Source organism: Anolis carolinensis, unplaced genomic scaffold, assembly GCF_035594765.1.
Source record: "Anolis carolinensis isolate JA03-04 unplaced genomic scaffold, rAnoCar3.1.pri scaffold_10, whole genome shotgun sequence".
In the NCBI taxonomy this organism is placed as follows: Eukaryota; Metazoa; Chordata; class Lepidosauria; order Squamata; family Dactyloidae; genus Anolis; species Anolis carolinensis.
The window spans coordinates 15,972,820-15,985,490 of NW_026943821.1; the positions used below are offsets into that span (position 1 = coordinate 15,972,820).

Sequence of the window (12,671 nt, forward strand, 5' to 3'; positions counted from 1 at the left end):
TGCCTACACTATACCATGCAGACTCCCAGGGAGCTCACATCAGAAGTATTAACATTCATGACGTTTTTGTCTCGCAGAACATTAAACAACTGGGATACCTAGAAATAAGTAATTCTTAGGATGACCGGCTTAATAGCATTTTCCTTTTCTGCCAGTTTTAATAACAAATGCCTTGTGGCTCTCTGTGTTATCACAGGTTAACAACAATGGTATGATGTCCTTTGACAAGCCTGTTCCTGAATATACTCCCAAACCAATTCCTCTGACAGATGGAAGGGCTTTTGTTGCCCCATACTGGGGAGATGTCAACAATAAGCTAGGGGGGCATGTCTGGTATCGGCAGACAAAAGACCCAGCAATCTTAGATCGTATATCCAAGGATATGAAGAAGCATTATCCCGATTCTCATTTCATTGCCGACTGGGCTTTGATTGCCACCTGGGATCATGTGGCCTATTTTGGAAGTGCTTCCAATAAGGTAATCTACATATGATACAAACAAAAGCTCTTATGTAGTATTGTTTTAAGGCACAGCTTTGCCTATTTAATCCTCTCCTGGTCAATAAGGACTTGTCAAGTTATGAGCCCATTATCTCAGTACAGTGTTCCCTCACTTATCGCGGGGGTTACCACCCGCAAAAAGTGACAATCCGCGAAGTAGGGACACTATATTTGTGTTGTTTACAATCTCACGAAGCTGCTTCGGCCTCCTTTTCTCTCCCTTCGGCCTCTCCTTCCTTCCTTCCTTCCTTCCTTCCTTCCTTCCTTCCTTCCTTCCTTCCTTCCTTCCTTCCTTCCTTCCTTCCTTCCTTCCTTCCTTCAGCTTCTCCTTAGGAAGGAAGAAGAAAGAGAGAGGAAGGAAGGAAAAATCATAATTTTTTAATGGTTTATTATATTCTTTTAGCATTTATTGCAAAACCATGAAACAGCGAATCTGTGAAAAGCGAACTGCGAAGTAGTGAGGGAACACTGCAGATCTGTTTGCCTCCTCCAGTATTAAACATTGCCTGCCATATCATTATTAATCACTTTATTGATTTTGTTTATTTATTTATTTATTTACAGCATTTATATTCCGCCCTTCTCACCCCGAAGGGGACTCAGAGCGGATCATATTACACATATAGGCAAACATTCAATGCCTTTTAACATAGAACAAAGACAAACAAACATAGGCTCCGAGGGGCCTCGAACTCATGACCTCCTGGTCAGAGTGATTCATTGCAGTTAATTGCAGCTGGCTTGCTCTCCTGCCTGCGCCACAGCCCGGGCCTTATTGAGTGTATTGTGGTATTATTTTATGTATTGATGATGTAAATTATATTTTCCTTTGAAATTGATGTATCTGTATTTATTACACTGTATGTATTGTTACATTATAAGGGCTTTGTAATCCACCCAAGTCCCTTTTGGGAGATGGTGGCGGGATAGAAATAAAGTTTATTATTATTATTATTAATAATAATAATAATAATAATAATAAATGAACAGTCACAGAAGCGGCAGAAATATACAATGCCAGAAAACCGCACAATTATGAAATGCTACTACAAATCTGAACCTCAAAGGCGTGGCTACCAAAAAAGGATGCATCAACTGTGGAAACAAGAGTACCCTGACTCACAGATAACAGAGCCCCGACTGGCTGACCAACAAAGATTCATAATCAGAAACAAAGTGTTCAGTGAAGTTGAACTCGAAGAAATCCAGAAAATTTGCAAAGTAAATTACCATCAGACCACAGCACAGACAGCAGCAGAGACTCCAGCAACACTTGGAATGGTAGAACAGATTGAACCAGAAGAAAGTGTGGAGCTTTTGCAAGAATTTGAAAAACCAGCACTTGAAACATCTGCTGAACCACCAGGAACCTTGACAGCAAGACAACAAGAGCTCAAGGATAAGATCATGGCTCATGCTGCAGCAAATGCCATAAGAAAACGACTCCCAACTCTAAAAACAGTGCCCAAGAGACACCTGGCGCCTCTCATGAAAGATGTGAATGCAGTACTCTCCACTGTCCAAATAACATCAATTGAACAAACAAACCAGTATGCCTACAGTGCAGCAGTGATAGTAACAGAAGAGCTTGGGCTCCTACAACCAAGGCGACCCCAAAGAAAATCGACTGGAAAACCAAAGTGGAAGGTCAGGCTAGAGTTGAAAATCAAAAAGCTTAGATCAGATGCAAGTAACCTGAAAAATATGAAAGAGAAGAAACTGAAGAATGACAAAATCAAGCAATACCTGATCCGAAAGTACTGGCTGAACACCAGAAAAATTGAAGAAGCTTTGGAAATCGTGAAAGAACAAATTACAGCAACAGCCAGAAAAATTGAAAGGTATGAAGCCAGAATCATCCAGTACAGACAAAATCAACTGTTTCAATCAGACCAAAGACGGTTCTACCAGAGCCTGAACCAAACAACAGACACAGTAACCATAAAGCCAGAGAAAACTGCAACAACGAAGTTCTGGAAAGAAGTTTGGGAAAATAATAAAAACTACAACAAAAATGCTGGGTGGATAAAGGAGTTTGAAGGAAAATTCTCACAGAACAAAATGGAACAGATGGAAATAACAACTGAAATGATCAGCAAACGAGTGCAAAAAGTCAAGAACTGGACATCGCCTGGTAGTGATCAACTTCATGGATTTTGGCTCAAACATCTGATTAGTTTACATGGAAAAATGGCCCAACAATTCAATGAGATGCTGCAGAAAGGAAGTATCAGTGAATGGCTAACAACTGGAAGAACATACCTGATACAAAAGGATCCAACAAAAGGAGCAGCACCAGGAAACTACAGGCCAATAACGTGTCTGCCCACTATGTTTAAACTACTGACTGGCATCATAGCTAACAGAATTCAAGACTATCTTGAGGAAAAGAGCATCTTGCCAGATGAACAGAAAGGCAACAAACGGAAAAGCAGGGGCACAAAAGACCAGTTATTGATTGACAAAATGATTCTGGAGAACTGTAAGAGCCGAAAAGCTAATCTTCACATGATGTGGATTGACTACAAAAAGGCCTTTGACTCACTCCCACACAGCTGGATCATCAAGTGCCTGGACGCCATCGGGATTAGTAAAAACGTTGGCACCTTCATTGAAAACATGATGGAGCACTGGAAAACTGAACTGTTTGTTGGAAATGAAAGCTATGGACTTGTCAACATCAGAAGAGGAATTTTCCAGGGAGATTCATTGTCCCCTCTGCTTTTCATCATCGCCATGATCCCTCTGTCAACAATCTTACAAAAAACAAATGTCAGCTACCAGACATCTAAGAATTCTCACAAAATTTCACATTTGATGTACATGGGTGACCTGAAGCTATATGGGAAAAAGCAAACTGAAATCCAGTCTCTGACCAACACTGGCCGAATTTTTAGCACTGATATCAACATGGAGTTTGGTTTGGACAAATGTTCGACAGTGGCATTGAAGAAGGGAAAAATCATTGAAAATGATGGCATAAATATGCCCAATGGCCAAACAATAAAGTGTCACCAGCCAGAGGCCTATAAATATCTGGGCATATTACAGCTGGACAACATCAAGCATGAACATGTGAAAACTGTGGTCAGCAAAGAATACACACAAAGGGTCAGAAAAATTCTCAAAAGCAAGCTCAATGGAGGCAACACCATCAAGGCCATAAACACCTGGGCCATACCTGTCATAAGATATACTGCTGCCATTATAAATTGGACACAGGCGGAACTGGACAATTTGGACAGAAAAACAAGAAAACTCATGACCATTCATCATTCACTGCACCCTCGCAGTGATGTTGACCGGCTCTATCTGCCTAGAAGATCAGGGGGCAGAGGACTCTTACAAGTAAAACAAGCAGTCAAAGAAGAAGAACATGCCCTGGCAGAATATGTAAAGCAAAGTGAAGAACCTGCTTTGATTGAAGTCAAAAATCAGAAACTCCTCAAAACACAACAGACAAAAAACCAGTACAAGAAAACTGCACTACAAACTAGAGCTGACAGCTGGCACAACAAAACACTGCATGGAAAGTTCCTTGACAAAATTGAAGGAAAAGCTGATAAGGAGAAGACCTGGCTCTGGCTCACAAATGGGACCCTGAAGAAGGAGACAGAAGGCCTGATCCTTGCAGCCCAGGAGCAAGCCATCAGAACAAATGCAATTAAGGCCAAGATTGAAAAATCAGCTGATGACCCAAAATGCAGACTGTGCAAGGAAGCTGACAAAACCATTGATCATATCCTCAGCTGCTGTAAGAAAATTGCACAGACAGACTACAAACAGAGGCACAACTGTGTGACCCAAATGATCCATTGGAACTTATGCCTCAAGTACCACCTGCCAGCAGCAAAGAACTGGTGGGATCACAAACCAGCAAAGGTCGTGGAAAATGAACACGCAAAGATACTGTGGGACTTCCGAATCCAGACTGACAAAGTTCTGGAACACAACACACCAGACATCACAGTTGTGGAAAAGAACAAGGTTTGGATCATTGATGTTGCCATCCCAGGTGACAGTCGCATTGATGAAAAACAACAGGAAAAACTCAGCCGCTATCAGGACCTCAAGATTGAACTTCAAAGACTCTGGCAGAAACCAGTGCAGGTGGTCCCGGTGGTGATGGGCACACTGGGTGCCGTGCCAAAAGATCTCAGCCGGCATTTGGAAGCAATAGACATTGACAAAATTACGATCTGCCAACTGCAAAAGGCCACCCTGCTGGGATCTGCACACATCATCCGAAAATACATCACACAGTCCTAGACACTTGGGAAGTGTTCGACTTATATTTGGGTCAGCTTATACTCAAGTATATACGGTAATTAGCTCTAGTCAAATAAAGGAGAATACTGTAAAAGCAAGTAAATAGCTATAGCAAAAGAGGGTGGACATATGCTCCCTCTACTAACTTGCTCAGATCTTAAGATCAGTGGATGAACAGTGCAATAGTGTGATGAAATCCATCCTTTGTCATGACTTAACTCATTCTGTATGTCTTTGCAACAGAGAAACACTTTCCAGTGTGTCTTAACAAAGGATAAAAAAGGCTCCTCCTATGCTATACTCAACTATGGAGACATACAATGGACCACTGGTACAGCAAGTGGCGGGCATCCCAAGACAGGTCTGGGAGGAACCGCAGCACAGGTATGTATGACAAAATTAGGCAGTTAAGATATTCTGGGTTATATGGCTGTGTGACCTTGGACTAGTCTTATACTCTCAGCCCCCCAAAAAGTTGGAAATGACTTGAAGGCACAGAACAATAATGGGTTGATTTACTTCACTGTTGGGGGTCTCAGAAAGAGGTATTTTGCATCCTTAGCTTTTAATTGGAGTCAGATCAATGAGGCATAACAGAACACTGATAGCTAAAACAAAAGGGATTCAACTTTAGGGTGTGTGCCGTCACACCCAGGCACCCTTTGGTTGAAGTTAAGATGTGCTCCTTTCTTTGCCGGGTGGACTGTGAAGCTCAGGAGTCCCAGCAACTTAGGCCACTCCAAATTGAAAATCAAACAAGATTTTTATTTTCTCAAAGTTCTTGAAAGGCTTGGCACAATTTGTTGAAGTTACAAATACAAATAGTCAACTTATAAAATCATGCAGATGTTTCCCTTTTACTTTTACTTTTGGCTGCTGGGTTAATTTCTTTCAAAGGTGGATAGATCCTGGGATGCTCTTTACCCTAACCCTGAGTTGCTATATCAGAAAGAGCAGGTCTTTTCCTGTCTAAACTCAAAACTAGCTTGGAGACGAAGTAGTTAGAGCTTCTTCCAATGGCAGAGAAATCCTGGGATATTCTCTGCCCTAGTGCTGAGTTGCTATTTTAGAAAAGGCAGGTCTTTCCCTATCTAAACTCAGAACTAGTTTTAAAGGCAAGAGGTTAGTACTTACAATGGCTTGTCTGAGCTGGCCTGGCTTGACCACACAAGCACATCTGAGTTCTTTTCTCTATTTTGTAGAAGGCAAAAAAAGCTTTTTTAAAATGGAGATTTTATCCCCAGGAAAAAGGGGCGGCGCTCAACATCAAAAAGATACTTTTGCAAGCCGACAACAGCAAAGGTTTTGCAGGCTGGCTACAAACCTCTGTTGATGGTTAACTATCAGGGTGTTGCTGAGTCTGTAGCAACCCTGTAAGAAACGCAAAAAGGGTGCTATTTCCTACAACTATGGGACAATGCAAGTCAAACTCCTGGGAGATGGAACAGGGCGTATCTAGAATTATGAAAGGATTAGATCATCCTTGATACTGTTCTTGTTCTTATTGACTTTATTTAAAGATCCATATGTGTTTTCTTTGTCTAAGATTATTGTCTGTCAGCTCTTGGTAAGATCAGATAATTTTTATGCCAGTTCTCCAGGTCGATTTATTTTAAGCCAGTATAACACTGGAAAAAACAGGAGTAAAATCTGGGATTTTTCAGCCTGCCTTGATGCACCCTGAAATTGAACTCTACGCGTTGAATTTGGCAACTTTTGCAAGTAGAACATGAGCTCTACCAATAAATTATAATTTATTATTAATATAATTAATTATAATTAATATAATCATATAATTAATTGTGGTTCTTAAACTATTAGTTTACTTGGAGTAAAACCCGAGTCAGCAGAGTAAAAAAACCAGCTATCCTAATAGCAGTGACAGAGATATTAGGTTGAAAGCAAAAAAGTCAAAACATGACGGAGTTTGTGATCAGACTAGATTTGTGATTAGCAGGGAACTCAGAGTAGAGGCAAGGAATCTATTTATTTCCCTATGTTGTTGTACAATAGCTCCTGTCACTCTTATATTTTGGCTATGCTGATGATTTCGAGTCCAATAATACTTGGATCCCAGGAACCAACTCAATATTGAAGCTAATTGAATGAAATCTTGTTGCTTCCAGATGCTTAGCCAGTATTGCCTCAACCATGGATATGAATAAGTTACAAACACATATCTCTATGGGGCCCTTCCACACATCCATATAATCCAGAATATCGAGACAGATAATCCACAATACCTGCTTTGAATTGGGTTATCTGAATCCACACTGCCATATAATCCAGTTCAATGCGGATTTTATACAGCTGTGTAGAAGGGGACTAAGTCACACGTATCAAAAGCAAGTCATACGGGTTGAGTCAAAGCACAGTATTTTCAAACTGTAATACTCATAATAACCAGGTGTGATGGGAAGAATATGCATCCCGTTTGAATATAGTATGCCTCCAGTACTTAAAAAAATGCAGGATGCATATTGATATAACAGATTATATCCTAACTAGCTGTGCCCGGCCACGCATTGCTGTGGCGAAGTATGGTAGTATGGGAAATAAAGTATTGAGGTATTAGTGGTAGTTAAGGTAAAGGGTAAAGGTTTTCCCCTGGTGGAGCTTAGCCTTCTAACTGGCAGCAATTGGATAAAAACAATTATTCCTCTCCCTCTAATTAGGACTTTATTTTTCTTTTCTTTTTGTTGTATGAACGTAGAGGCATGGATGAGGGGTTGTGCTGGCAAGCTTAATGTTTCTGGGATGTGTAGTTTAGTTGTTTTGTCCTAGGCCGAAATGTCATTACCCTTTTATATATATAGATGTGATAAGGTCCTAAGTTGGGATACTCACAGTTTGCCATGGGATGGTGTGGGGGTTTCTTTGAGGATCATAGAATCACAGAATAATAGAGTTGGAAGAGACCTCATGGACTATCCAGTCCATCCCCCTGCCAAGAAGCAGGAAATCGCATTCAAAGAACCCCCGACAGATGGCCATCCAGCCTCTGATTAAAAGCCTCCAAAGAAGGAGCCTGTGATACTCTCGGCTGCATGAGCACTGGAAACCAGACACCAAAGCCAATAAACAATCTAATATCTTTATTAAAGAATTGAAGAAATAAAACAAAAATAAGCAGAATATATAGTCCAACAATAGACCTTCTGGGAAAGGTCAAATATAGTCCAGTATTATAAAGTCCAATGTCCAGTATTAGAGTTTAAAGATAATGATCCAATTAACCGAAACACACTCAAACTTCCAAGCAGTTTGAGTGGGGAATAATCCAGGTCTTTTGCAAGAGTCTCAGGAAGCTAGTCCAAGGCAAGGAAGTTCAAGGCAAGGCAAGGAAACAAGGCAAGGTAAGGCTGAAGATAGTGGATCCAATCGCGGTCCAGACTTGACTAGAAGGCGAGGCGCAACGCCCAGTCTACTCGAGAGTAGAGCACCACAAGAAACTAGAGGCAACGTTAATCCTCCAACTGACATGCTGACACCGCGCTGGCTAGCCAGCGCACAGAACTTTTAAGGGACTTCAAATCTCCCTTCAAAACAGGTGTCTAACATTTTTCCCAAGGAAAAACTGGCTAGAGACAACATCTCCGCCAGATGCGAGCCTCCCTGGAAACTCTCAAGGGAAACGGGTTAGTCAGCGGTTTCTCAGGCTGCTAATCTCGCGCTTCTCTGTAAGTTAGCCTTCTCCGAGCGACTTGTTTCCCAAAACAGCCTCCTATCAAAGGGAGGGGAACCGCTAGGAACAGGCTCAGTTTCAAGGGCTTTTTTAATGAGCTTCGGGCTCGAACTGTCAACAGGGAGCATCTGGAAGGGGACAGAATCTTGCTGATTCGGCATAAACCCCATATCCCCGTCGCTCTGGTCCACAACGAATACAGGGTCATGGCCCAAGGGTCTCTGGGACATCACAGAGCCTCCACCACAGTACGGGGCAGAGAGTTCCACTGCCTAACAGCTCTCACAGTGAGGAAGTTCTTCCTGATGTTCAGATGGAATCTCCTTTCCTGTAGTTTAAAGCCATTGTTCCATGTCCTAGTCTCCAGGACAGCAGAAAACAAGCTTGTAGGAGAGGTTGTAGAAAAGGGTTGGGAATCATTAGAACCAAAAGGTGAAGGTAGATGTACTTTCTTGGGAGCTGGGGACAAAGACTCCTCTTGAGCATTGTCCACATGTGGCAGCCTATAACAGAGTAGCCCGTTCACTGGTTGTCTCCTGCACTAGTTCAGGAGCCTAGTCATTTTCACATTTAGGTCTTTGGACTCTTTCCTTGTCACGAGGAAGATTCAGTTCCTATGATGGTTAATGATAATAGATAACGTTTGTACTTTAAATATAAAGAATGTGGTTGATTATTTCACAGAGATGGCTGATGCTACTTTTATTTTAGGCTGGATTCAACACTGGGGATAATAAAAACTACTATAGTATCCCTGGTTCCCGCTCTGCTCATATTCTCAACATTATTAACACTAGTAATGTGGAAGTCCCAGGACGCTGGGTATTCCGGGTGGATAATTTCACAGTGACTGGAGTTCCTGAAGAACTCCAGAAATTAATACCCCCTGTAGAGGAGGAGCCAGAACCTTCTGAAGAGGAAGAGCCAGAACCTTCTGAAGAGGAAGAGCAACAGACCCATGAAGAAGAGCCACAGACTCATGAAGAAGAGCCACAGACTCATGAAGAAGAGCCACAGACTCATGAAGAAGAGCCACAGACTCATGAAGAAGAGCCACAGACTCATGAAGAAGAGCCACAGACTCATGAAGAAGAGCCACAGACTCATGAAGAAGAGCCACAGACTCATGAAGAAGAGCCTCAGACCCCTAAAGAAGAGCCTCAGATCCCTGAGGAAGAGCCTCCGGCCCCCGTAGAAGAGCCACCAGCCCCTGTAGAAAAGCCAACGGCCTCTGTAGAGGAAGAACCTGAAGGTTCCTCTGTGGAGCAAGAACCTGAGGATTCCTTTGAGGAGGAAGATTCCGATGAATATTATTATGATGATGAAGATTGTGACTGGTAAGTATATCCAAGACCTTTAGCATAAGAATCAGCTGTCTTTTCTTGCAAGCCTGTGAGCAAAACCTTCCTTTTGTCCACAATATTCTTGTCATGACAGCAGAGACCGATTCCTTCTTTTTTTCCAGAAAAATACCACATAATGTTTTCAGAGAATGTCACATAAGCAAATGACCTCCCTCTTGATACTTCTTCCCAATAAAAACATAAGAGATTTTTGTGGAGTCCCCCCCCCCCCCATATTTGAACATCCCGAAATATAGTAGAGTCTCACTTATCCAACATAAACCAGCCGACAGAACGTTGGATAAGCAAATATGTTGGATAATAAGGAGAGATTAAGGAAAAGCCTATTAAACATCAAATTAGGTTATGATTTTACAAATTAAGCACCAAAACATTATGTTATATAACAAATTTGACAGAAAAAGTAGTTCAATACACAGTAATGCTATGTAGTAATTACTGTATTTACGAATTTAGCACCAAAATATCATGATGTATTGAAAACATTGACTAGAAAAATGCATTGGATAATCCAGAACGTTGGATAAGTGAGTGTGGATTTTTCTGCACAGAAAAAGTAGCTTTTTAACACAAACACACACACATCTTTTTTTCTAAGAAGAAACTGTGCATCCTGTGGAGAAAGTGTGTGTGTGTGTGTGTATGTATGTATAAGCCACATATTTTACTACACAGAAAAATATTCTGGAACTCCAAGATGGTTGAGTATAGGGAGAATCCAAAATATGTTTTCACCATCAGTGAGGGAAAATCACAAGTACAGTAGAGTCTCACTTATCCAACACTCACTTATCCAATGTTCTGGATTACCCAACGCATTATTGTAGTCAATGTTTTCAATACATCTTGATATTTTGGTGCTAAATTCGTAAATACAGTAATTACTACATAGCATTACTGCTTATTGAACTACTTTTTCTGTCAAATTTGTTGTATAACATGATGTTTTGGTGCTTAATTTGTAAAATCATGACCTAATTTGATGTTTAATAGGCTTTTCCTTAATCCCTCCTTATTATCCAACATATTCACTTAGCCAACGTTCTGCCGGCCCGTTTATGTTGGATAAGTGAGACTCTACTGTATATATATTTGAATGCAAAGATGATATAATCTAGAATTTTCACCACTGATCCCTTCCAAGGGAAGTCAAATAGACTCTATCCCTTTGGGGCAGTGGTTCCCAACCATTTTTTTGACCAAGGACCACTTTGACCAGGGACCACTCTCCAACATTAGTACCAAAAGGGTTACGAATCATTTTTTGGTCAACTTTAGATTTCATTTGGTTATTTGGGATGCTGATTCAGAAAATTGTGTTGGCTAGACCACATCGGCTCTAGTTTCTGATACAGAACATATGCCATCCAGTAGTCGCCATCTGCTTGCCCACAGAAAACCATATTTAATAATCTAGAGCTGATGTGGTCTATCCAATACAATTTTCTGAATAAGCAGAGCAAATAACTCCAGGAACAGGCCTAAAAACAAAGACACCAAGGCGTCACCGCTTCCAGGTGCCACTTGAAACGGCTCCATTTAGGATAAGGGGGAGGAGGAGAAGCAGCAGTCAGGAGGCTTATTGTCGTGCTTTTCGTGGGTAGTCAGCCATTCTCCTCCTGACATCCCCATTGCCTTGGCACTATTAGAGGATTTTGGGAGACCAGTCGCTTTTGTTACAATGGTATAATAACGGTGAGGCTGCGGACAATATTTTATTCTTAGGGACCACTAGTGGTACATGGACCACGGTTTGAAAACCACTGCATTGAGGGGCACCAACAGGCAGCCAAGTCTGCATTATTTCATATGGCCTTTAAACTTTAGTTGGCTGTTCTCACCATTTTAATTGTGCCTTTTGGGGGGAAAATAAATGATTTCAGTTCCTTTAAAATAACAATTTTGATCAATTTTGTCTATTTTACATGTTTTTTATCCACCATCTTTACAAAAGTTTTGCAAAAAAAAAAGCACTTCTTTGTCAGAGGCTTTTCAATTGAGGTGATGCCAGCAATTATTTTTCAACATTTGTTTTTTCAATGTGTTGTCGAAGGCTTTCATGGCCGGGATCACAGGGTTGTATGTCTTTCAGGCTGTGTGGCCATGTTCCAGAAGGAGAGAATACTTCTGGAACACGGCCGCACAGCCTGAAAGACATACAACAACCCTATTTGTTTGTTCGTTTGTTTATTGAAAGGATATATTTATTGCCTCTCAACCCACCCGAGTCCCAAGTTAAGTCTGTGATACATGCATTGCTTCTTGCTCCAGCAGTTGCAGTTTCTTTGCTTGCTTTTTCTTCTAATACAAATATGGTCTTTCTTTTCCCTTCAGATAAAACCATATCAGAAGAAATTAACTTCAAGTGGACACTGACAAGGTCCTAAAAGAGCCAGACAAGATTTGAAACAGTCCTCTTTGCTGCCCACTAGAATCAAGAAGCCTAATGCAATCACAAGAAGCCTAATGCAATTTGTAGTGTAGCAAAATAATAAAAATGAATTCTGGCATTCTCCTTTTTTGTGTCTCTCAAGTAGTGCTGAGGTGCTGAGAGAGGTTTGCATGTAACAAAGTGAGGTTGATAGTAGACATGTCCAAAAAATAGTTTTGAATCGTATATCGGAATTATTTCGGATTGTTCTCACTTTTTGATACGCATTCCGAGACATTGTCTCACAGCGCAACCAGCAATGTAATTCGAACCATTGTTGGCCCATTCTCTAATTGTCTCTTAATGTTTCGTTAATTCCCCCCCCCCCCAATTTTTTAAAATATATTTTAAAAAATATTTAATTTTTTTTTTGTTTCTGCAACCTACCTTGAATGGGAGCTTAGCGCAGCCTAACATGGCT

At 41.0% G+C, this 12,671-nt stretch overlaps 1 protein-coding gene across 2 annotated transcripts; it reads left to right on the forward strand.

Moving 5' to 3' along the window:
* The first annotated feature begins 202 nt into the window (after positions 1–202).
* On the forward strand, positions 203–12,293 carry LOC100558360 (alpha-tectorin). 2 transcript variants are annotated; one of them, XM_016996026.2, is made up of 4 exons: positions 203–478; positions 5,014–5,154; positions 9,167–9,792; positions 12,154–12,293. In XM_016996026.2, coding segments are annotated over exons 1-4 (1,035 nt in total). In that variant the 5' UTR covers positions 203–211; the 3' UTR covers positions 12,155–12,293. The 2 variants fall into 2 exon arrangements, with proteins under 2 accessions (XP_016851515.2, XP_062818800.1); XM_062962730.1 differs by lacking the exon at positions 12,154–12,293 and having other exon boundaries at positions 9,167–10,046.
* The last annotated feature ends 378 nt before the right edge of the window (positions 12,294–12,671 follow it).